Consider the following 27316-nt stretch of genomic DNA (forward strand, 5'->3'; position numbering starts at 1 on the left):
GTCAAGCGGAGACCTTACTTCGCGACCAACCAGTTCTGATCCAGTCAGACAACATCACCGCAGTGGCTCATGTAAACCGCCAAGGCGGTACAAGGAGCAGAGTGGCAATGGCGGAAGCCACCAGAATTCTTCGCTGGGCGGAGAATCATGCAAGCGAACGGTCAGGAGTGTTCATTCCGGGAGTGGACAACTGGGAAGCAGACTTCCTCAGCAGACACGACCTACACCCGGGAGAGTGTGGACTTCATCCAGAAGTCTTTGCACACATTGTGGGTCGGTGGGAACTGCCACAGATAGACATGATGGCGTCCCGCCTCAACAAAAAGCTACAGAGGTATTGCGCCAGGTCCAGAGACCCTCAGGCAGTAGCGGTAGACGCCTTAGTGACACCGTGGGTGTTCCGGTCAGTCTATGTATTTCCTCCTCTTCCTCTCATACCCAAGGTGTTGAGGATGATAAGAAGAAAAGGAGTGAGAATAATCCTCATTGTTCCAGATTAGCCACAACGGACCTGGTATCCAGATCTGCAGGAAAAGCTCACAGAAGATCCGTGGCCTCTTCCTCTAAGACAGGGACCCTGTCTGTTCCAAGACTTACTGCGGCTGCGTTTGACGGCATGGCAGTTGAACGCCGGATCCTAGCAGAAAAAGGCATGCCGGTTGAGGTTATCCCTACGCTGATAAAGGCTAGGAAGAAAGTAACAGCAAAACATGATCACCGTATATGGCGTACATATGTTTCTTGGTGTGAGAGCAAGGATGCTCCTACGGAGGAATTCCATCTGGGCCGTTTCCTTCACTTCCTACAAACTGGAGTGGATTTGGGCCTTAAATTAGGCTCCATTAAGGTCCAGATTTCGGCCCTATCCATTTTCTTTCAAAAAGAATTGGCTTCTCTCCAAGAAGTTCAGACTTTTGTAAAGGGAGTACTGCATATTCAGCCTCCTTTTGTGCCTCCGGTGGCGCCTTGGGACCTTAATGTGATGTTAAGTTTCCTAAAGTCACACTGGTTGGAACCACTTAAGACGGTGGAGTTGAAATATCTCACGTGGAAGGTGGTCATGTTATTAGCCCTGGCTTCGGCTAGGTGAGTGTTGGAATTAGCGGCTTTGTCACATAAAAGCCCCTATCTGGTTTTCCATATGGATAGAGCGGAATTGCGGACACGTCCTCAGTTCCTGCCAAAAGTGGTTTCATCCTTTCATATGAAAGTGGTTTCACCTATTGTGGTGCCTGTGGCTACACGGGACTTAGAGGATTCCGAGTCCCTTGATGTGGTCAGGGCTTTGAAAATTTATGTAGCCAGTACGGCTAGAGTCCGGAAAACAGAAGCATTGTTTGTTCTGTATGCAGCCAACAAGCTTGGCGGCCCTGCTTCAAAGCAGACTATTGCTCGCTGGATCTGTAACACGATTCAGCAGGCGCATTCTACGGCAGGATTGCCGTTACCTAAATTGGTCAAGGCCCATTCCACTAGGAAAGTGGGCTCTTCTTGGGCGGCTGCCCGAGGGGTCTCGGCACTACAGCTGTGTCGAGCTGCTACTTGGTCGGGTTCAAACACCTTTGCAAAATTCTATAAGTTTGATACCCTGGATGAGGAGGACCTCATGTTTGCTCAATCGGTGCTGTAGAGTCATCCGCACTCTCCCACCCGTTTGGGAGCTTTGGTATAATCCCCATGGTCCTTACGGAGTCCCCAGCATCCTCTAGGACGTTAGAGAAAATAAGATTTTACTTACCGGTAAATCTATTTCTCGTAGTCCGTAGAGAATGCTGGGCGCCCGTCCCAAGTGCGGGCTTCTTCTGCAATACTTGTATATAGTTATTGCTTCAATAAGGGTTACGTTATTGTTGCATCAGGCATGAACTGATGCTATGTTATTTGTCATACGGTTAACTGGGTTGTTATCACAAGTTATACGGTGTGATTGGTGTGGCTGGTATGAATCTTGCCCTGGATTACCAAAATCCTTTTCTTGTACTGTCAGTTTCCTCTGGGCACAGTTTCTCTAACTGAGGTCTGGAGGAGGGGCATAGAGGGAGGAGCCGGTGCACACCAGGAACTAAATTCTTTCTTAAAGTGCCCATGTCTCCTGCGGAGCCCGTCTATCCCCATGGTCCTTAAGGAGTCCCCAGCATCCTCCACAGACTACGAGAAATAGATTTACCGGTAAGTAAAATCTTATTTTCTCTATCAGTCCTGTTCTGCAGATGCCCCATGCTGCACCACCCATAAGGTAGCGTGGAATGCGCTGACATCCAGTCAGGTGCCACTTGCCCCGCCCTAGATTAGGTCCGAGTGATGACCATGTGGATCCATTCTGTGCATCGGAAAGAACAAGTAGAGAATCTGTGCAGCGTGTGGAAGAAGTCTTGTCTAAGTAGAGGCCTAACAAAGCCAGATCATCCCGGTCCCTGGAAGTCATTGATAGAATAAAAATAGGAAAGACAATTTCCTGTTTCAGGTGGAAAGCTGAAACAACCTTTGGCTGGAAATAGGAACCTTACGGAGAACTGCTCAATCATTGTGAAATATGAGAAATGGCGACCTGCAAGACAAAGCCCCCAACTCGCAATCACGCCAAGCTGAGGCAATGGCCATAAGGTAGACCAGCTTCCAAGTACTGAACTTAGGGTCTACCAATTCCAAAGCCTCAAAGGGAGCCTGCTTGAGAGCTAAGAGAACCAAGTTAAGATCACTTGGATGACGAAACGCTGGTTGAACATGTAACATACCTTGTAGAAAGGCCAGAACCTCTGAAAGAAGGGCCAGATGCTTATGGAAATAGATTGACAGAGCTGTCAACTGCACTTTCAAATATATAGTCTCATTCCAGCCTCTAAACCCCCAGAAGGAAGGCCAAGAAATGAGAGAGGTGAAACTTAAGAGTCATTAATCCCTTTGCGCTTCACACCAGAAGATGTAGATCTTCCATACCATGTGGTAAATGTACAACACAACCAGTTTCCAGCCCCGCAAATAGTACGGACCACTGAGAGAAAAACCTTTATCCTTTAAAAGCTCGGTCTCAAAAGCCAGGCCGTTAAAGCCGACCAAGGAAGGCCCCAAAGCAGCAGATATAGCCATAGTGGAAAACTACATCCAGGTCATACTGACATTTTGAGAATGACTGTGTTCCAGGACCTGTACAGGCAGTCTGGAGCACTAGGATTACTGTCACCCGTTGAGCCTTGATCCGCTTGACTATGCGAGACAACATTGGGATCAGGGAAACAAAAACACAAGAAGAAAGTCCCATGACACCATCATGGCATCAACCCCGAAAACCATAGGGTCCCTAGTTCTCGCACAAAACTATGGAACCTTGGAGTTGTGTCAAAGCCATGAGGTTCACCTGTGGAAGACCCCATCTCTGAACCAACTGTTGGAAGACCTCTGGATGGAGTGACCACTTCCCCGGCAGAAACGTGGTTCTGCTTAGAAATTCCCCTTCACAATTTTCCACTCCCTGTTTGAACATTGCTGACAGTGCTGGAAATAAAGGCCTCCACCCAGGAAAGAATATAGACTGCCTCTGTCATTGCTCTGATGCTCTTAGTACCTCATTGATTATTAACATAAGACTGGGCCCCTAAGCGAGTCAGAAAGATAGCTTGGAGCTCAAACACATCTATTGGAAGAACTGTCTCTGACTGTGACTAAAGGCCTTGGAGCCAAAGATGTAATGTCACATCACCCCATAGGAGAGTCACATCCATGGTCACAATGACCCAATCAAGAGTGACCAAGGATTGTCTCTGGATTAGATGATAGGAGCCAGCCCCTAAAAGGAGAGAATGACGAGTGCTGGCGGACATGATAATTCTAGAGAATTTTACACTAATTCTTGCACGTGGAACCTGGAGTACTGAATGGTCTCAAAGGTATAGACCATTGTGCCAAACAACTTCATGCACAACGAGATTGACAGATGAGGCACTGACCGTACCATTGTGTCAAGGTTCTGAAGGGTCCTAGCTTTGGACTCTAGCAGTAATACTCATTGTAGAGTGATGTTGAAGGCAAGTAGGCGCTGACAAGGTATCAGGTGAGGCTTTACATAAAAAATTCAGGATCCAGCCATGATCCTGAAGCACCTGTACCATGCAATCCAGGTGCTTTTGCAACTGTGTATCTGAATCAGGCTTTAGGAGTAGATCGTCTAAATAAGGTATGATCGTAATACCTTCCTTGCACAGCAGGCTCGTCATCATGGACATGATCTTGATGAAATCCTGAATAGTAGGGTCTGGAACTGATAGTGAGACGACTGCGAAAAGGAGGAAGGAGTGAGGACTTGCCCATATAGAAACGTGAAGATACGCGTCCCTGGCGTCTAGTGATGCCAAAAATGTGTTGGCCTTCATGCTGTGGATCACTGAATGGAGAGATTCCATGTTTAAGGCACAAAGATTCAAAGTTGGCCAAAATGAGCCATTTGGCTTCCGAACAAGGAATAAATTGGAGTAAAACCCCTGTTTCCGTTCCAGGCCAAAACTGGGGCAATGACCCCATCTAATTTGCATAAAATTTTTGTTGCAGCGGACCCCGTAGGTTGATGACGTAACCTCTAGAATTGGTTCCCAGGACCCAGACGGTCCGAAGACTGCTCCACCCAATGGTCCCTGAACTGGAGCAAGTACCCTCCTGCAACCAGACTGGGTGGGGAGAGACCCCATCAAGCGCTAGGCTTCTCCGGAGCCTTGGCTCCCGAGTGCCAGTTACCACCAGAAAATCCGCTTTTAGGAGCTGAACAGCTGCCGGGAAAGAAACTGCCTCTAACAGAGACTGACCTCTAGTGGACGCTCCTCCCCGAAAAGGCGAAAAGCTCTGAAATGCAGACCCCGTTGCTTTGGGGCAGTCACTGGAAGAAAAGTTCTTTACCCATCTGTATCCTGGGTAATAATAGTATCTAAGTCAGGCCCAAAAAGAATGCACCCACCAAAAGAAAGAGATTCTAAGAAATAATCATTGTGGCAGACTCACTGTTGATAACTATATTTCTCCTAAATCCACAGGATAAACATTGGGATATGAGGTAGCGACAGCAGATTGGCACCAACGATCAAAGCTTTCGGCCTCGCATAATGCATCAGGCCCGTCTCCTATATCCCCGCCTCCTGGCTTAGTCAATTCAGTTGTTTTCCAAAGCTCAAGGCAGGAGCATCATAGAGAGCCCTAATCAGGCGAGAAGAACACACATGCACATCCTTCCGTACAAGAAGGAAGAGGTTAGTATGTGAAAGGATTCTCAAATCAGTTTTGCCAGGGTGGGATCCCTGTGGATCCTGTAGACTTAGGAGAAATAGAGTTATCAACGGTAAGTTTACCATAACGATTATTTCTCCTGCAGGGTCCACAGGTTATCCACAAGATAAACATTGGGATGTCCCAAAGCAAATTTAGTGGTGGGGACGCTCCTGATTGGACAGGAGAGTCCTTCGCCCAAATTCAGCATCCTGAGAGGCAAAGGTATCCATGGCATAATGTCTAATGAATGTGTTAATGGAAGACCACGTGGCTTCCTTACATATCTGTTCAGCTGAAACACCACATTGTGCTGCCCATGAAGGACCTACCTTACAAGTAGAGTGAGCAGAGACATTAGCCGGAATTGGGAGATCAGCTTCAGAATATGCTTCTGAAATCATCATCCGAAGCCATCTTGCCAGTGTCTGCTTATCAGCAGACCATCCTCTATTGTGAAATCGATAAAGAACAAAGAGTGTCTGTTTTTCTGATGACGATCCACGTAGATCCTTAAAGCATGGACTACGTCAAATGATGCATCTCCCGCAGAAAGGGCCGGCCCTTGAAAGGCCGGGACTACAATTTCTTCGTTAAGGTGGAATTTAGACACTACCTTAGGAAGATAACCAGATTGGGTTCCGAGAACTGCTCTATCTGGATGAAATATCAGAAAAGTAGGGCAACATAACAGTGCTCCTGAGTCTGAAACTCTTCTAGCTGAAGCAATAGCCAGTAGAAAGAGAACTTTAGCTGTCAGCCATTTAAGATCCACCTGCTTTAGTGGTTCAAATAAAGCAACCTGAAGTGCCTTTAGGACTAAATTTAAATCCCAATTCGCTGCAGGAGGAACAAAAAGAGGTTGGATGTGAAGCATTCCCTGGAAGAAAGTGCGAACATCCTGTAGGTTAGCAATTTTGGAACCATACAGTCAATGTGGACACCTGCACTCTGAAGGAAGCCACCTGTAGACCTTTGTCCATTCCTTCCTGAAGGAATGCTAGGACTCTGGAAACTCTGAAAGACCTAGAGTTACATTTCCTGTCACTGCACCATTGAATATAGGCCTGCCATATTCGGTGAAAAGTGCGAGCTGAGGATGGTTTTCTTGCTCTAAGCATTGTTTGTATTACCTGTTGTGAGAATCCTATTGCTTTCAGGATAGAAGTCTCAAGAGCCACGCCATCAAAGACAGTCGATCCAGATGCTTGTAATAGCAAGGACCCTGAGACAGTAGATCTGGACATTGAGGGATAGAAAAGGAGTATCCACCGACAACCTGAGTACCAATGTCTTCTGGGCCAAGCCAGAGCTATTAGTATCACGGCACCCTTTCCTTGTTTTACCTTTCGCATCACCCTGGGTAACAGGACGATCGGTGGAAACACATAGGGCAGGTGAAAAGCCCATCTCACTGACAGGGCATCCGCAAAGCTCGCTCTGGGATTCTTTGTTCTTGACCTGTATGCAGGAACTTTGTTGTTCTGACGGGATGCCATGAGATCTATTTCCGGTAACCGCCACTTGTCTACTAGAGTCTGGAAGACCTTGGGGTTTAAAGCCCATTCGTTTGCACGAATGGCGTGTTGTCTGAGAAAATCGTTTAGGACTCCCGGAATAAATACTGCGGACAATGCTGGATGATGAAGCTCTGCCCACCTTAATGTGCGACTTACCTCTTTCATTGCTTTTTGGCTGCGTGTTCCTCCCTGATGATTGAGGTACGCTACTGTCGTCGCATTGTCCGAGCGAATTTGAACTGGTTTCTCCTGGAGGATGTCCTGTGCCTTAATGAGTGCCGTATATATGCCCCAAAGTTTCAATATATTTATTGGCAGGCAATTTTCTTCCTTGGTCCACTGCCCATGGAAGCAACTTCTTCCTGACACTGCTCCCCAGCCCTGAAGACTGGCATCCATTGACAGAATTTCCCAATATAATATCCCAAAGGGTCTCCCTTTGTCCAGATGGGATGTCTGTAGCCACCAGGCTACTGACCTCCTTACTTTCTGAGTAAGAACCATAGTCTGTGTTTTCATTGTCTGATGTAACCCATTCCATCTGGAAAGGATCAGACGTTGCAGTGGCCTTGAATGGAATTGAGCACACGCCATCATGTCAAATGTCGACACCACATATCCTATCACTCGCATTGCTGCGTGCATGGATACCCTTTGACTGTGTAGCAGCTCCTGGATCCTCGACTGAATTTTGGATATTTTGTTCAGAGGTGAAATTACTCTCTGAAGACCCGAATCCAACACAGCCCCCAAGTGAGTCATCCGTTGTGGTGGAACCAGGGACAACTTTGCCCAATTTATGAGCCAACCGTGTCTCTACAAACAAGCTGTTGTCTGTTGATGACACTGAAGCAATTACTGAGACTGTGCCAGGATTAATAAGTCGTCGAGGTATGGAAAAATTCTTATTATTTATTTATTAACAGTTTCTTATATAGCGCAGCAAATTCCGTTGCGCTTTACAATTTGAAATAACAATAACAAACTGGGTGATAACAGTCCTGCCAATGGAGATAAGCCGCCATAACCGCCATGATTCACCATGGTGAACACTCTGGGAGCTGTGGCCAGTGCAAATAGTAGGGCCTGAAACTAAAAGTGTTGCTGGAGGATGGCAAACCTGAGATAGCACTGATGGGACAATGCTATAGGTACATGTAGGGAAGCATCCTGAATATCCAGGGATACCATAAAATCCTCCATCTCTGTTGCCAAAATAATAGAACATGAAGTCTCCATTTGAAACCGAGGCACCCAAATGTACTTGATTAGCACTTTAGAGATTGAGTATGGGCCGGAACGACCCATTTGGCTTCTGAACCAAAAACAGGTTGGAATATAAACCTTGTCCACGTTGCGCAGGAGGAACTGGAATTATCACTCCTGACTGAAGCAACTTCTGAACTGCCTCTTGGAAAGCCCTTTGTTTCCACTGAAGACTGGCTGGTACAAAAAAACCTTTGAGGAGGGTGTTTCTTGAAGGCAAACGCATAACCGTGAGATACCGCTTCTTGCACTCAGGCATCTGTGGTGGACTGCTGCCAGATCTGTGGAAAATGAAGAAATCGGCCTCCCACCCTGGAATCGCCCTAGTGGAGGCCCGCACCATCAGGCTGATTTCTTATCTATACAGTAACACCAGTGGATGTGTCTGGGTGGTGACTGGAGAGGTGACTGCTGGGAATGGGGCATCATACAGTAACACCAGGGGATGTGTCTGGGTGATGACTGGAGAGGTGACTGCTGGGAATGGGACATTATACAGTAACACCGGGGGACGTGCCTGGGTGATGACTGGAGAGGTGACTGCCGGGAATGGGACATTATACAGTAACACCAGGGGACATGTCTGGGTGATGACTGGAGAGGTGACTGCTGGGAATGGGACATTATACAGTAACACCAGGGGATGTGTCTGGATGATGACTGGAGAGGTGACTGCTGGGAATGGGACATTATACAGTAACACCAGGGGACGTGTCTGGGTGATGACTGGAGAGGTGACTGCTGGGAATGGGACATTATACAGTAACACCAGGGGATGTGTCTGGGTGATGACTGGAGAGGTGACTGTTGGGAATGGGGCATCATACAGTAACACCAGGGGATGTATCTGGGTGATGACTAGAGAGGTGACTGCTGGGAATGGGGCATCATACAGTAACACCAGGGGATGTATCTGGGTGATGACTGGAGAGGTGACTGCTGGGAATGGGGCATTATACAGTGACACCAGGGGACGTGTCTGGGTGATGACTGGAGTGGTGACTGCTGGGAATGGGGCATTATACAGTAACACCAGGGGATGTGTCTGGGTGATGACTGGAGAGGTGACTGCTGGGAATGGGACATTATACAGTAACACCAGGGGGGATGTGTCTGGGTGATGACTGGAGAGGTGACTGCTGGAAATGGTGCATTATACAGTAACACCAGGGGATGTGTCTGGGTGGTGACTGCTGGGAACGGGACATTATACAGTAACACCAGGGGATGTGTCTGTTTGATGACTGGAGAGGTGACTGCTGGGAATGGGACATTATACAGTAACACCAGGGGACATGTCTGGGTGATGACTGGAGAGGTGACTGCTGGGAATGAGGCATTATACAGTAACACCAGGGGACATGTCTGGGTGATGACTGGAGAGGTGACTGCTGGGAATGAGGCATTATACAGTAACACCAGGGGACGTGTCTGGGTGATGACTGGAGAGGTGACTGCTGGGAATGGGGCATTATACAGTAACACCAGGGGACATGTCTGGGTGATGACTGGAGAGGTGACTGCTGGGAATGGGGCATTATACAGTAACACCAGGGGATGATTCTGGGTGATGACTGGAGAGGTGACTGCTGGGAATGGGGCATTATACAGTAACACCAGGGGATGTGTCTGGGTGATGACTGGAGAGGTGACTGCTGGGAATGGGACGTTATACAGTAACACCGGGGGACGTGTCTGGGTGATGACTGGAGAGGTGACTGCTGGGAATGGGGCATTATACAGTAACACCAGGGAATGTGTCTGGGTGATGACTGGAGAGGTGACTGCCGGGAATGGGGCATTATACAGTAACACCAGGGGACGTGTCTGGGTGATGAATGGAGTGGTGACTGCTGGGAAAGGACGCTTTTTAGAAAGATCGCTCAAAAAATAGTAAGACTATAAAAATAAAAAGATTATGGCTGCTAAAAACCAGCAGCCCATTGACCATGGTCCGGCTCCTGTCGCACCAAACAGAAAAACTGAATTGCCTGAGCCAGGAGGCGGTGATATAGGAGATGGGCCGATGCATTAGTTGGTGCCAATCCGCTGTCGCTACCTCATATCCCAATGTTTAACCTGTGGATAACCTGTGGACCCTGCAAGAGAAAAGTTTAGTTTCTGCATCCTAGGCATGAAGCCAGAGGACCCTCCGAACCACAACACCATAGCCAAAACTCTGGAATCTACCTGAGCACCGGCTTGTACAGCCTCACGTGCATATTTAGCTGCACGACAAAGCTGCTCTTCCAAGTCCCTGGATGAATCACTCTGAAGCCCCACAACAAGTCTGTTGGCCCAAGTCTCCATAGCTTGAGCCACCCATGCCAAGGCTAGTAAAGATCAGACAACGACCTCGGAGTCTATAAAAATGGACTTGATACAAACTTCCAATTTTTTATCCAGCAGATCCTTAAAAGACGTCAAGCCCTGGGCAGAAAGAGCGGTGTGCTTAGCTTAACCCGCCACCACCGCGTCAACCTTGGGAGGCAGCTCCCACTTGGTCACATGATCCGACAGAAGAGGTTAAAGGGACGCACACTTGCGTGGAACGGAGCGCTTCTTATCCTGTGTCTTCCAGGCCTCCTTGATGAGATCTGAAGACTGGAAGGAGCTGCCCTCTTGCACCAACGCTTGAACAGACCCACAGCCTCTGCTTGGGAATCCAGATTTAAGCAATCCAGAGAGTGGTGCACTGCACCAATGACTTTGTCCAAGCCGTGACTGGCACGATACTCCATATCCTCGCCCTCCAGGACGACGACAACATCCTCTGCAAGTTCGACCGCTTCCTCCTCTGAATCCGAAACCTCTAATGGATGCCTCTTATGTACCTCACACAGATTAGGATACTCTAAAAAGCGTTCCAAATAATAGGAAATTTATCAAACACAGACGCTGTGTATATATATGTATGTATATATGGTACAAAGCCAGGGTGGATTAAACACTTGTTGAAGAACCGCACCCCCAGGAGCAGGCAACTCTGTTCCTTGCACCGAGAAACCAGTCGCAGCAGCCGTCCTAACCTGATCCTCTTGCTGAAGTGCTAGGAGCTTCACAAAGTCGAAGACCAACTGACCCAGAGCCGGTGCCCACACTGACTCCACCAGGGGAGATGTGGTTTTCCTATCGCCTACACAACACCACGCCCTGCCTGACCGTCCATGGACAATCCCCCAGAGTCCACCTGTTCATACAGTAATTTAACATTACACTTGAAGCTGATGAGAAATCTGCACCAATAATTGATCCCAGCCTGAAGATCCAGATGAGAGCTGGAAAAAAATCTGCATCCTACACAGCGACCAGGCTGCATGAATTGCTACAGCTATGCATAGGGGAGACCAGCACCTACAGGAGATGTCCCACTGCTCTGTGGCTGCACTTTCCGACTGCAAGTGCTACTCTACGCCACATCTGTAAGGGAGACGCCCTTGTAAACTTGGCAAGATGGCGCTTCCATTCGAGACAGCACTGCCATCCTGTGTGTACTGGTCCCTGGTTCTCCTGTGTTCCATTCCTTTCCTGCTCCTGCCAATTCCCTGTACCTGTGTTTTCCCATCCGGTCCTGGCCTAATCTGATGACCATTAATGCACACTGACAATTAGTTCTTGCTCCAGTTTACACCAGCCCCGGTACTTAGAAACCCAGACAGAGGGCCGTCACCTGTGTGTCGGGCGTAGCTAAGCCCATATCCACATGTGGAGGTCCCTGGTTGAATACCTCCGGCATGTTAGACTCCACGCCTCTATGGGTAAGTGACAATCCTAAAGTATGGGTCAGCATCCTCGATACCATCCATGAATTTGTAGTAATCTGTTGGAGATATCACTGAAGTTATAGGACTTTGTGATTAGAATATACAAATTTCTAGTTGACTTTTGTATGTCTCTCTCCCAGGTCTTATGGTCAATGAAAATGACCCACATCAACTGTTGGAGATCTTCCCACACCTATGTTATGATTCTAGTACTCAGGTCTGGGGTGATCTTATGTGAAGAGACCTGAATACCGGAACGTAATGCTGGGAAAGGGGAAAGGAATGGGAATAGCCCCTGGCACCCTATCGCCGTTGTCTCGCCCGTGCTGTCAGTACACTCTTGCGAGACTATGGTTTCTTGAGCCCATGGCAGCCGCGTTTGAAGGGCGGATTACGTCTGCCCAACTCCGATGCCCGCTCAGGTCTTAATGGGAGACAAAGAGTGAACCGAGACAGGGAGATAACAAGGGGCCCTCTAACTAAACAACAAGGCCAGGGGCTACTAACAAACCTAAAACTAAAGTATGTGCAGATTTCCACCAGGTAAAAGGACAACCAAAATACTCCACTTGTCCACTCTCCTACACGGCACCGCCGAGTACCGGAGAGGACTGTGGAAGCGGATACCTCCGCAAATGCTCCAAAACCAGCAAACAATATTAAGCGGCCTAGGCCGCAGCACACGGCAGAGCCATCACTCACGAAACCAAGCGAGATCCTCAATAGAGTGTCACAGGTAAATGAGGACCAGGAGAACTCCTTGGGATGAGATGACAAACACCAAGACTCAGGAACTCTGAAGACTGGAACGACCGGACACAGCAGACCAGGAACAGATATAAACCAAACATGAGCAGCATGCAGGAAGCTATCACCGGCGTCTGTGTGAGGCACTGAGAAGGCATTTAACAGGGAATTCCCCAATCAGAGTCCAGAGCCTGATTACCACCAATGTCGTGCAGCTGCCCTGCTGCACGACCAGAAACATGTGTGCACAGTGATTTAATCCACCCTGCAACGGGGAACGCGGTCCGCCCGTGGCGTCCCCGTTGCTAGGGTCCCGGCGGCTCGGCGCGCCCGGCGTCCTAGCGTTGCTAGGGAGCCGTCGGCTCAGCGCGCATGGCGTCCCAGCGTTGCTAGGGACCCGGCGGCTAAGTGCGCTCGGCGTCCCTAGTTGCTAGGCGCTGGGCCGGGAGGAAGTCCCGGACCGCGGCGCCTAACAGTACCCCCCCCCCCCCTTGAGGAGGGGTCAACGAACCCATAAAGCCAGGCTTCTGAGGAAATTCCTGAAAGAACAACTTCTTGAGTCTAGGGGCATGCAGATCCTTATCCAGGACCCAAGACCTTTCCTCCGGACTATAGCCTTTCCAGTGAACCAAAAAGTAAAGCTGGCCTCGGGACACTTTAGAATCTAAAACCTTCTCTACCAAGAACTCCTGTTGTCCCTGCACATCCACTGGAGATCTACCCTGGAAGGTCCTCCGAGGAAATCTCCTGGAAGAAACACATTGTTTCAACAGGGAACAGTGGAAAGTATTTCCAATTCTGAGAGATCTTGGCAAGCGTAGCCGAAAAGCAACTGGGTTGACCTTCTTAATAATAAGAAATGGTCCAATAAATTTAGGTCCCAGTCTAGCCGAGGGTTGTCGGAGCTTGATGTTACGAGTTGACAACCATACCTTATCTCCCACCTTAAAAGTGCAAGGACGTCGGAGTCTATCAGAAAATGTATTTTCTCGGAAGGCCGCTTTTCTGAGGGCAAGGTGCACTTTTCTCCAAATTGCTCTGAGATGGCAGGTTAAGGTCAACGGGGAAACTGGAGAATGATGGAAAAAAGAATTGGCTCTAGGAGGAAAACCAAAGACTGAAAAGAATGGGGACTCCTTGGTGGAGGAATGACAAGAGTTATTATAAGCAAATTCTACCAAAGGAAGAAACTCGGACCAATCATTCTGGAGTTTGGCCGAATACAAGCGTAAGTACTGTTTTAATGACTGGTTGACTCGTTCGGTTTGCCCGTTAGACTGTGGATGGTAACCAGATGTTAAAGACAGTTTCATCTTCAATGAGGCACAAAAACGTTTCCAGAATCGTGCGATGAATTGCGGACCCCGATCAGAGACAACATCAGTGGGAAAACCATGGAGCCTGAACACATGACGGAGGAACAAAACTGCCAACCCTTGAGCAGAGGGTAATCGGGGAAGAGCAATGAAATGAGCCATTTTACTAAAACGGTCCACTACCACCCAAATGATTCGAAATCCGGCTGAAAGGGGAAGGTCCGCCACGAAATCCATGGAAATATGAGACCATGGCCTGAGAGGAACGGCTAAAGGCATGAGTTGCCCGATAGACAATGAACGAGGAACCTTATGCTGTGCACAAACCTGACAGGAATGGACGAATTCCTTAACATCTTTAGAAAGACTCGGCCACCACACTGAGCGAGAGACTAACTCCAAGGTCTTAGTGATACCCAGGATGCCCCGAAACTTTGTTGTCATGAAACTCAGTTAAAACAGTGCCTTCGGGGACAAAAAGACGACCAGCAGGAGTAAGTCTAGGAGCTTCGTGTTGAAGCTGGTTTAACTGAGTAAATAAATCCTGTGTGAGGCCTGCCCGGATGACTAAAGATGGAACTATGGGAGTAGTAACAGGATTGCTATTGTGAACTGGAAGAAAGCAACGTGACAGGGCATCAGCTTTCGTATTCTTGGAACCAGGCCTGAAGATAATTATAAACCTGAAACGAGTAAAAAACAATGCTCAACATGCCTGCTGAGCATTAAGTCGTTTGGCTGACTCAATATATTGCAGGTTCTTATTGTGAGTAAAAACAGTAATAGTATGCCTAGCTCCCTCCAACCATTGCCTCCATTCCTCGAAAGCCCATTTTACTGCCAGTAATTCCCGATTACCAACGTCCTAGTTGGATTCAGCGGAGGAGAATTTCCTGGACCTAAAAGCGCAAGGATGTAACTCCTGAGACTCCGGATCTTCCTGAGAAAGGATTGCTCCCACTCCAACCTCTGAGGCATCAACCTCCACAATAAAGGGAAGCTCCGGATTAGGATGTCTAAGGACAGGAGCCGAGACAAAGGCCTGTTTCAAGGCCCGGAAGGCTAACTCGGCTTCATGCGACCAATTGGAGGGATCCGCTCCTTTCTTAGTCAAAGCTACTATGGGAGCGACTAGGTCAGAAAAAGTATGAATGAACCGCCTATAATAATTAGCAAACCCTAAAAAGCGCTGAATTGCTTTTAAATTAGTGGGTTGCGCCCAATTAAGGATGGCCTGGAGCTCTTTCGGTTCCATGAAAAATCTCTCGGGAGAAATAATATACCCCAAGAAAGACACCTCTGTGATGTGAAAATCACACTTCTCAAGCTTAGCATATAAATGATTCTCTCGTAACTTTTGAAGAACCAGACGCACCTGGGTAACATGTTGTTCCATAGACTCAGAGTATATTAAAATGTTGTCTAGATAAACGACCACGAACTTCCCAAGGAAGTCACGGAGAACATCGTTAATGAGGTCTTGAAAAACCGCCGGAGCATTTGACAGGCCGAACGGCATCACCAGGTATTCATAGTGACCCGACTGAGTGCTGAAAGCCGTCTTCCACTCATCCCCAGATTTTATTCGGATGAGGTTGTAAGCTCCCCTAAGATCATTTTCGAAAAAATCACGGCGGAGCGTAACTGATCAAAACGCACTGAAATTAAGGGCAAAGGATAGGTGTTTTTCACAGAGATCTTATTCAGGGCCCTAAAATCAATACATGGTCTAAGCGACCCATCTTTTTTCTCAACAAAGAAAAATCCTGCACTCAATGGAGATTTAGAAGGCCTAATAAAACCTTTCTTAAGGCTTTCCTGAATATAATTATTCATGGCCGTGGTTTCTGGCCCGGACAGGGCATATAATCTCCCTTTAGGCAAAGTGGCACCTGGAACTAACTCTATTGCACAGTCGTAGGACCGATGGGGAGGCAGAATGTCCGCATTCCCTTTGGAGAACACATTGGCAAAATCCTGATATTCCACAGGAATAAGTTCTGGGACGACTGCCGCAACCCGGACTGGATGGGAAATACATTCCTTTACACAAAAAGGACCCCATTGGGAAATCTCCCCGGACCGCCAATCAATGGTGGGATTATGAAAGGCAAGCCAAGGGTGACCCAAAACTACAGGAACTGCCGGACAATGTGTAAGGTAGAATTCTATCTCTTCAGAATGTAAAGCTCCTACTGTAAGTAATACTGGAGGTGTGCGGTGAGTAATTATCCCATTGGAAAGCGGACCCCCATCTAACCCGTGCATGGTGATACGTTTAGTCAATGGTATCTGAGGAATGCTTAAGGCCTTAGCCCAAGTTAAATCCATAAAATTTCCTGCAGCTCCACTGTCGACCAAGGCCGACACCAATGAACTGAGGCTGCCAAAGGAAATCTTAACAGGACCTAGGAGAGAGTCGTTTGAGGAGATAAGCTGCAGACCTAAGTGAACCCCCTCACAATTCACTTGGTCAGAGCGTTTCCCGACTTGTTCGGGCAGTTGCGAGCAATATGTCCCTTACCACCACAGTACAAACAGAGACCAGAACTTAATCTTCTGGTTCTTTCCTCTGGGGACAGCCGGGAGAGACCCATTTGCATGGGCTCCTCGACGTCCTCTGAAAAGGTATAAACACAAGGACTAGGCCTAAAAGTTGTTCCTCCTTCAGCCCTCTGCTCTCGGAGACGACGATCTATTTTAATAGCAAGCTCCATGAGTTTATCGAGAGTCTCAGGAGCGGGGTACTGAAGGAGACTGTCTTTAATAAGTTCAGATAAACCGAGGCGAAACTGACTGCGCAGGGCCGGGTCATTCCAGCCACAGTCGTTCGACCAACGGCGAAATTCGGTACAATACACCTCTGCTGGACTTTTCCCTTGTTTAAGAGCACGTAGGTGACTCTCAGCTGACGCCTCTCTATCTGGGTCATCATACAACAGACCTAATGATTTAAAAAAGGCGTCTACCGATAACAAAGCAGGATCTTCAGTTTTTAACCCAAACGCCCAGGTCTGTGGATCCCCCAGGAGCAATGACATAATAATCCCAACCCGCTGAGATTCAGTACCAGAGGAACGAGGCCTTAAACGAAAATATAGCTTACAAGCTTCTTTAAAATTAAAAAAATATTTTCGGTTACCCGAAAAACGGTCGGGTAAATGCATCTTTGGTTCCGGGACCACACTCGAGAAGGCTCGCAAAAAATCTTCCTGCGATCTTACCCGAAGAGAAAGGTCCTGAACCATCTGAGTTAGTTCTTGAATTTGATTAGCAAAAAGCTGACCGGGATTTGGTCCTAACCCTGCCGGATTCATGAAGCCGGATTTTATTCTCACCAAAACAGAATGGGAAAAAATTCAAAACCCCCTTTTTTTTATTTTTTTATTTATTTATTTTTTAAGTTTTTGGGCCGGTGATAATGTTATGATTCTAGTACTCAGGTCTGGGGTGATCTTATGTGAAGAGACCTGAATACCGGAACGTAATGCTGGGAAAGGGGAAAGGAATGGGAATAGCCCCTGGCACCCTGTCTCCGTTGTCTCGCCCGTGCTGTCAGTACACTCTTGCGAGACTATGGTTTCTTGAGCCCATGGCAGCCGCGTTTGAAGGGCGGATTACATCTGCCCAACTCCGATGCCCCCTCAGGTCTTAATGGGAGACAAAGAGTGAACCGAGACAGGGAGATAACAAGGGGCCCTCTAACTAAATAACAAGGCCAGGGGCTACTAACAAACCTAAAGTATGTGCGGATTTCCGCCAGGGAAAAGGACAACCAAAATACTCCACTTGTCCACTCTCCTACACGGCACCGCCGAGTACCGGAGAGGACTGTGGAAGCGGATACCTCCGCAAATGCTCCAAAACCAGCAAACAATATTAAGCGGCCTAGGCCGCAGCACACGGAAGAGCCGTCACTCACCAAACCAAGCGAGATCCTCAATAGAGTGTCACAGGTAAATGAGGACCAGGAGAACTCCTTAGGATGAGATGACAAACACCAAGACTCAGGAACTCTGAAGACTGGAACGACCGGACACAGCAGACCAGGAACAGATATAAACCAAACATGAGCAGCATGCAGGAAGCTATCACCGGCGTCTGTGTGAGGCACTGAGAAGGTATTTAACAGGGAATTCCCCAATCAGAGTCCAGAGCCTGATTACCACCAATGTCGTGCAGCTGCCCTGCTGCACGACCAGAAACATGTGTGCACAGTGATTTAATCCACCCTGCAACGGGGAACGCGGTCCGCCCGTGGCGTCCCCGTTGCTAGGTTCCCGGCGTCTCGGCGTCCTAGCGTTGCTAGGGAGCCGTCGGCTCAGCGCGCATGGCGTCCCAGCGTTGCTAGGGACCCGGCGGCTAAGTGCGCTCGGCGTCCCTAGTTGCTAGGCGCCGGGCCGGGAGGAAGTCCCGGACCGCGGCGCCTAACAACCTAGGGGCTATAGCTATCTTTGGTTATCTAATTTTACACATCCTCAGATTATGGCTTACACAGATGATACTGACTGGGAGAGTTATCAGTACCTTACTATTACTAAAACCAAGTTATTTTGGGGTTACTAGAACTTATATCTTCTGTGTTATTTGTTCCACTATTGACCAATATAACAGATTGTGTGATTCTTATATACCAGATTAGATCAATATCTTATTTATCCAGAATAATTGCTGTGGTCCAGCTACCTTAATACAAAATACACTATGTAGACAAAAGTGATTGGACATCCCCCTTTTCCCCATGCAAGCAAAATGGTGTGCTCCTGCCGCAGACGTGTTTGTGAAGTTATAAAACTGGTAGCGAGGCAATGATTAGATAATTTGCTAACCAGAAAGAGCTAACTGAGTTTGAAAAGGGGATCTTCATAGGCTGTGCGATGTCATGTTTCCAGGCCAACGCTGCACTGGTATGCAGAAAATTTGGTAACCCGGATGGAGTGGCCAGCTCAGAACCCAGACCTCATTGAGAACCTCTGGGACAAATTGGAGTGATGGGTACGTTGTAGACCGACTCGACCTTCTTTAATGTCACAGTTGGTCACTGTATTTAAGGCGGAATGGCAAATTATACCACCTGCTGCTGTCCAGGAACTTGTGGACAGTTTGCCAAGATGGGTGTCTGCAATAATCCCTGAACATGGTGGACCTACAAAATATTGACAGCAATAAAATCTTGTTGATCTATTTGCTGTCAGTGTCCAATCAGTTTTGTCTACGTAGTGTATTTGTGATGCATATAATTTAAGATTGTTATTTTAATATTACTGATCAACCTGTAATTTGGTATTGACAATCTAATTATCTATGTTGCATCTCAATCACATTTGGGGATTGCCTAGTTAAAGCAGGTTTGTCTTGCTCAAATTCTTTTGTCACAGACCTGGGAGGTTTGCAAGCGCCATCTTAATACACTACCCTGCCCCACTTTCCCCCATCATTACTACATTACTATAAATCCCCTCTGGAACAATCCTGAATTCCACGAGGCTTCTCTAGAGACTTCTTACCCCTCGGAAATAAGGTTTATGGGGACCTCCTACACCAAGGATCTTTCCTTTCCTTTGAGAGATTGGTTGCCGCACATCCTGATCTTCACCCAAAGTTCTATGGATACTTCTAACTGAGGCCATCTGTCTGATCCCTACTGTCACATGGGCTCTCGTAACCCCTCCCCCTTCTCAAATTGAGAAGGTTTATCTCTCCTTGCCTATGTAAAAAGGTTTTCTTTCCCTTCTATATTCTATACTCATTGGTACGCAGTTGGAACCGAGGAGTAGGCACAAGATGGGGAGGGGCGAGGGGATGTAGAACCTCCTCCAGCGGAAGACTATTAGAAGGTGGCTTCCAGGTCAATGTCCTCTCTAATCAAAGAAAATGCACATAGTCTATTATTAATGGTATCATAACCCTGACAAACTGGGGAGAAATGTCTCCCTGCACTTGCTATACCTGCTGGCAAGGATGTGTGCAGTTTGGAACATTTGGTCATGTTTGGTTGACATGTCCCAAGAGTTCTACCTGCTCAGACACGGTCTCAGCCCTCTTCTCCTCACTCAAATCCCCAAAGTCCTTCCTCCTAAGCCATCCACTTCAATGAGCTGGTAACCATTCAGCCAACTCAGCCTACCACATTCTTGCCGCTGCCTAATATCCAAGGCCGGGTTTATTGCCAGAATTGGAAAGACCTACTGGTTGCGTGATCAGGAAGAGAATTTATTAGTATGCTTTATATGGCACCACAAGAAGTCCGCAGCACATTAGAGGGCCACAATGGTCTTTTATGGCAGTTACAGAGAGTATTTATTTGCAACGTGATTGACTCCCCATAGCACCAGTCCTGCATAATGTGTGTGCCTAATACAGACTCCTTACAGTTGTCCCTCTGCCTATAACCCCTGGATTACCTGCCTCTTCCTAGACTTTTGGGACATCTACCTATAACCTACCTTCTCTAGGTCTAATTGGGCTCTTAACCCCCCATCATTTTCAACCATATCTCTTCACTGGCCTCTTCTTTCTGTTCCCTACCCCTCTATCCGTAACCCCACTACAACTCTCCACCTCCTCCAACCTCTCACTGAACTACTTCCTAGCCCTCCACTGGCAATATCTCCAGCTAATCTTGTGTAGTATTCACATATATTTATTTTATTCTCAGCAGATGGAAAGCGACACATGAATTCATCAGAGAGACATCTCTTTATATCTCCAGATGGTAAAGTAGAAGATACCAACATCACACAAAAGTCTCGAGGAGAAAACTCTCGTCCCCCAATTCTAAATGCAGAATCTCCCAGAGCAGGCATATCATCTGTTACCTCTAATTATGAAGGTCGTTCTCCTGGTAACTCAAATATTGGTACATCTAGTGGAGCTCGTAGAGTAGGTAAGGGGTTTCCCAATTCTGTTTATGACAAATTTTTTACACCGAGCACAAAGATTATTACCCATCGGCGAGCTAAGACAGGTGAGACATTTCCATGTTTTGAGTGTGGGAAAAGTTTTACCCTAAAATTAACACTCGTTAGACATCAGAGACTTCACACAGGTGAGAAACTTTATCCATGTTCTGTGTGTGGGAAATGTTTTACAGAGAAATCCTCCCTAGTTACACATCAGAGAACTCACACAGGGGAGAAGCCCTTTCCATGTACTGAGTGTGGGAAATGTTTTACACAGAAAGCATCTCTTGAGATACATCAGAGAACTCACACAGGCGAGAAACCGTTTTCATGCGCCCAGTGTGGGAAGTGTTTTTCGCGGAAATCAACACTCATTAGACACGAGAAAAGTCACACAGGTGAGAAACCTTTTCCATGCTTTGAGTGTGGGAAATGTTTTACACAAAAAGCACATCTTATTAAACATCAGATTTCACAAACCGGGTGTAGCAACACTCTTGTCCCACAATGTTTTAAAAATGCAAGTTAATCACCGGCAGACAACTGGAAATGGATGCCACGAATAGGAGACTGGAATAGATCACTCGGATGAAACGTATTGTATTTTCTTCTATTAGAGAGCAGCAGCACTCTCCATAGTAATCAAATATCACGTTGTTCTATATTGTCTATGTATTATGCGTTCTAGTCGCACATGCAAAAAGTAGAAGATAAAAAAAACATGATCATTTTTAAAAACTGAGTCTGTTATGGAAACCTGCGGGTAGGAATCCAACTTCTTGCTGTTTTGGAATGGTGGATTAATTGGTGACGCAAAAACCACAAAGTATTTCATGGTGCTGTTTAGAAAAAATGTAAAAAAAATAAAAATCACATTCTTGCTATTTCAATTAAAATAATTAATTTTGGAGGTTTTTTTTTTTTGCCTCTATAAGTAAAAATAAACAAACTAATGGTAAAATAAAATAATACAAAACATAGGGTGACATTTACTAAGCAGTGATAAGAGCGGAATAGCGAGTCAGTGGAGAAGTTTCCCCATCAACCAATCAGCAACTCTGTATCATTTTATAGTATGCAAATTATAGATGTGACTTTAGTGCTGATTGGTTGCCATGGGCAACTTCTCCGCTCTTATCACTGCTTAGTAAATGTCCCCCATAGACCGTTATTGTCGGCACTTGTCGCCACAACTGCAAATCTGTATGTACCTAGCAAATGATAGAATTATCATGTTCATGTATTGATCAGAACATGGACTCCTTCAGCTCAACGTCATGGGTTCCCCTTCTTCTGCAAGTTCCTGCTCTACAAAATCTGCTTCACACCCCATTACATTGCAGGTATAATGTACTCACCTTCCAGATACAGAGGCTGGCATTTGGGGCGGACGTGTGAGCCATTGCTATTCTTCAATGGCATTAATATTGTCACACCTGGCACCATGTATAAAATGGGTGAATCATCCATAGGTCGACCCCAAGCTACATACAGTATGTTCTCTTTCTTAGCTTTCACAGCCTCCTGCCCCCAGGCCAACATTGCTTAGTGACCATATCATGCAGCCCACCAGGAACCTTTGCAATCTGGTTGGCGCATTATGCAATAGATAGCACCTCTCCTCCTGTGTCCATGCCTATTTCCCTGTAGATTGTAAGCTTGCGAGCAGGGCCCTCCTACCTCTATGTCTGTGTTATTACCCAGTCTTGTTCTGTTACTGTTTGTTTCCATTTGTAAAGCGCAACGGAATATGCTGCGCTATATAAGAAACTTAATAAATAAATATTGTAATTAGGAATTCTTTTCTCCCTTTCTGGCAAAAATCCTGATGTACAGGAACATGCATACACAGGAAATAAAAACACACACACACACAAATGTGACACATGATGAATATAGTCCTGGTGTCTCCTCACCCATGATATAACACACAAGCATGGCTCATAATGACTATAGTCCTGGCATCTCCTCACCCATGATATAACACACAAGCATGGCGCATAATGACTATAGTCCTGGCATCTCCTCATCCGTGATATAACACACAAGCATGGCACATAATGACTATAGTCCTGGCATCTCCTCATCCATGATATAACACACAAGCATGGCGCATAATGACTATAGTCCTGGCATCTCCTCACCCATGATATAACACAAGCATGGCTCATAATGACTATAGTCCTGGCATCTCCTCACCCATGATATAACACACAAGCATGGTACATAATTACTATAGTCCTGGCATCTCCTCACCCATGATATAACACACAAGCATGGCACATAATGACTATAGTCCTGGCCTCTCTTCACCCAAGATAGAACACACAAGCATGGCGCATAATGACTATAGTCCTGGCATCTCCTCACCCATGATATAACACACAAATGTGACACATAATGACTATAGTCCTGGCCTCTCCTCACCCATGATATAACACACAAGCATGGCGCATAATGACTATAGTCCTGGCATCTCTTCATCCATGATATAACACACAAGCATGGCGCATAATGACTATAGTCCTGGCATCTCCTCACCCATAATATAACACACAAGCATGGCGCATAATGACTATAGTCCTGGCATCTCCTCACCCATGATATAACACACAAGCATGGCACATAATGACTATAGTCCTGGGGTCTCCTCACCCATGATATAACACACAAGCATGGCGCATAATGACTATAGTCCTGGCATCTCTTCATCCATGATATAACACACAAGCATGGCACATAATGACTATAGTCCTGGCATCTCCTCACCCATGATATAACACACAAGCATGGCGCATAATGACTATAGTCCTGGCGTCTCCTCATCCATGATATAACACACAAGCATGGCGCATAATGACTATAGTCCTGGCATCTCCTCACCCATGATATAACACACAAGCATGGCGCATAATGACTATAGTCCTGGCATCTCCTCACCCATGATATAACACACAAGCATGGCACATAATGACTATAGTCCTGGGGTCTCCTCATCCATGATATAACACACAAATGTGACACATAATGACTATAGTCCTGGCATCTCCTCACCCATGATATAACACACAAGCATGGCTCATAATGACTATAGTCCTGGGGTCTCCTCATCCATGATATAACACACAAATGTGACACATAATGACTATAGTCCTGGCATCTCCTCACCCATGATATAACACACAAGCATGGCGCATAATGACTATAGTCCTGGCATCTCCTCACCCATGATATAACACACAAGCATGGCTCATAATGACTATAGTCCTGGCATCTCTTCATCCATGATATAACACACAAGCATGGCGCATAATGACTATAGTCCTGGCATCTCCTCACCCATGATATAACACACAAGCATGGCACATAATGACTATAGTCCTGGCATCTCCTCACCCATGATATAACACACAAGCATGGCACATAATGACTATAGTCCTGGCATCTCCTCACCCATGATATAACACAAGCATGGCTCATAATGACTATAGTCCTGGCATCTCTTCATCCATGATATAACACACAAGCATGGCTCATAATGACTATAGTCCTGGCATCTCTTCATCCATGATATAACACACAAGCATGGCGCATAATGACTATAGTCCTGGCATCTCCTCACCCATGATATAACACAAGCATGGCTCATAATGACTATAGTCCTGGCATCTCTTCATCCATGATATAACACACAAGCATGGCTCATAATGACTATAGTCCTGGCATCTCCTCACCCATGATATAACACAAGCATGGCTCATAATGACTATAGTCCTGGCATCTCCTCACCCATGATATAACACACAAGCATGGTACATAATTACTATAGTCCTGGCATCTCCTCACCCATGATATAACACAAGCATGGTACATAATGACTATAGTCCTGGCATCTCCTCACCCATGATATAACACACAAGCATGGCTCATAATGACTATAGTCCTGGCATCTCTTCATCCATGATCTCCTCACCCATGATATAACACAAGCATGGCTCATAATGACTATAGTCCTGGCATCTCTTCATCCATGATATAACACACAAGCATGGCACATAATGACTATAGTCCTGGCCTCTCCTCACCCATGATATAACACAAGCATGGCGCATAATGACTATAGTCCTGGGGTCTCCTCATCCATGATATAACACACAAGCATGGTACATAATGACTATAGTCCTGGGGTTTCCTCATCCATGATATAACACACAAGCATGACACATAATGACTATAGTCCTGGGGTCTCCTCACCCATGATATAACACACAAGCATGGTACATAATGACTATAGTCCTGGCATCTCCTCACCCATGATCTAACACACAAGCATGGCGCATAATGACTATAGTCCTGGCATCTCCTCACCCATGATATAACACACAAGCATGGCACATAATGACTATAGTCCTGGCATCTCCTCACCCATGATATAACACACAAGAATGGCACATAATGACTATAGTCCTGGGGTTTCCTCATCCATGATATAACACACAAACGTGGCACATAGTGACTATAGTCCTGCCGTCTCCTCACCCATGATATAAGACATAAATGTATGACAACCTACAACCTTGTAGATCACACAATAGGCTAGAGTGCCACCACCTAACATCAGTTAGAGTGGTTTTTTATTACTTCAGAATACGATTGGCTGTTCCTTGTGGGTTCCACTATAAGTAAGACAAATAATTCATCATAGCTGGAAAGTTCCTCTCAAAAGGGATCCGGGATAAAGTTGTGGAAAGCCACAAGTTAGGAGAAGGATGCACAAAGATTCACATGCTATTACTTTCCCTCCGAGTACCATTCAGAGCGATACTAAGATGTTGTAAAGCATAGGACACCACCAGCACCTTGCGCAGATCGGGCCTTCCCCCCAAACCTGACAGATCTAGTAGGATTTAGAACAGGGATGCTACCAAGAGGCCAATGTCAACTTTGAAGGAGTTGCAAATCTTTATGGATAATCTCTCCATGGCTGCCGGCTCCAGACTCCTTTACTGTGCTGCTGATATGGTCCCGACATGCCGCGGTCATGCCATGGGGGTGCCACCTGATGGGGGTGGCACAATAGGCCTCCTGGTCCAACACCACACATCAGAATAGGGAGGGTGGCTGTCTTCTGGCAAACTGACACCCTCAGCTGCCCACACACTGCAGATGACTTCTGCTAGATTTCGGGTGCTGCTAGGTGCGGGAGGAGATCGAGGGGAAAGTGACAGATACTGGATTCCAGGCCCAAGATTCTGCTGGCTGTGTCTCCTGTCTTCATACGCACATGGACCATTGCAACCTCTGTCTACTGCCTGCAGCCCACCTAGGGCTGATGTTGCCGTCTTCCTGGACCAGCACCCAGAACATTAAGCTGTGGGGTCTACAGTGGGAGCGGAAGGTGAGGTTGGGGCAATGAGGGGGTGGTGCAGGCAGTCGTTTTGTGTAGGTTGAAGGTTTCTGTAGGAGCTTTTAGGAAGCTTCTAAATATGTCCACATAGGAATGAGCAGGTGTAGTAATGGAGGAAGGGTGAGTGCAGTGGTTTGCATGCACATGATGTGTAAGTGCTTGATGGGGGTGATGATGGGTGACCTATCTGCCTTGCAAAACCATTCCAAACGCGGTCCTCCAGGCACCCCAACGGTCCTGGTTTTAAATGAATCCATGCTTGGCCACAGGTGACTTAATTAGCAATTTGATTTAACCACTTGTGCTGAGCCATGGATAAACCTAAAAGCTGGACTGTTGGGGTGCTTGAGGACCATGTTTGGGGAATATTCTGGCCTGAGTACTACTGCCATGAAAACCTATAATACTAACATAATACTTCCCCATAATCTGTGCTATGTCAGATTGCAGGAAACTAGTATTCATAGGAACATTAGTAGGGGAGTGGGGTGTCTATTTTGGCAGTCCCGGGCCCCGTGATTTCTAATGGCAGCCCAGCAAGTATATATTGGAGGTATAGTAGCAATATCTGTATATATAGAAGGTACATATAGTTGCATAATAGGTATATAGGAGGTACATAACGTAGCAGTATACATATTATGAATGCCATTTTTAGATTTCTCACAAATATTTAAGATGCCCGCTCTAATATATATATATATATTGTAAATCCCTGCACATCTTATTACCAAAATCCCATAAATGTGCACTTGCATCGCACAACACCTCATAAGCATACCACAGCATCCCATAAGAGAAAACGATACACCCACACATTATCTGAGTTCCAAAGCTCAGTGAAGTATATATTTCTCTAACGTCCTAGTGGATGCTGGGAACTCCGTAAGGACCATGGGGAATAGCGGGCTCCGAAGGAGGCTGGGCACTCTAGAAAGATCTTAGGCTACCTGGTGTGCACTGGCTCCTCCCACTATGACCCTCCTCCAAGCCTCAGTTAGATTTCGTGCCCGGCCGAGGTTGGATGCACACTAGGGGCTCTCCTGAGCTCTTAGAAAGTTATAGTCTTAGAATTTGTTCTTTTCAGTGAGACCTGCTGGCAACAGGCTCACTGCAGCGAGGGACTAAGGGGAGAAGAAGCGAACTC

At 46.6% G+C, this 27316-nt stretch overlaps 1 protein-coding gene across 2 annotated transcripts in view; it reads left to right on the top strand.

The window, feature by feature from the left end:
• LOC135054619 (oocyte zinc finger protein XlCOF7.1-like) overlaps positions 1–22560 on the top strand; it is a 103207-nt gene extending 80647 nt beyond the window's left edge. Inside the window, exon 5 of one of the 2 annotated variants that reach the window (XM_063957822.1) lies at positions 20522–22560. In XM_063957822.1, coding sequence (XP_063813892.1) covers positions 20522–21291 — 770 coding nt within the window. In that variant the 3' untranslated portion in view covers positions 21292–22560. Of the gene's footprint in view, positions 1–20518 lie in introns of both variants that reach the window. The other variant, XM_063957821.1, reaches the window with a different exon arrangement.
• Positions 22561–27316: the final 4756 nt, after the last annotated feature.

The sequence above is a fragment of the Pseudophryne corroboree genome, chromosome 3 (assembly GCF_028390025.1).
Source record: "Pseudophryne corroboree isolate aPseCor3 chromosome 3, aPseCor3.hap2, whole genome shotgun sequence".
NCBI lineage: Eukaryota > Metazoa > Chordata > Amphibia > Anura > Myobatrachidae > Pseudophryne > Pseudophryne corroboree.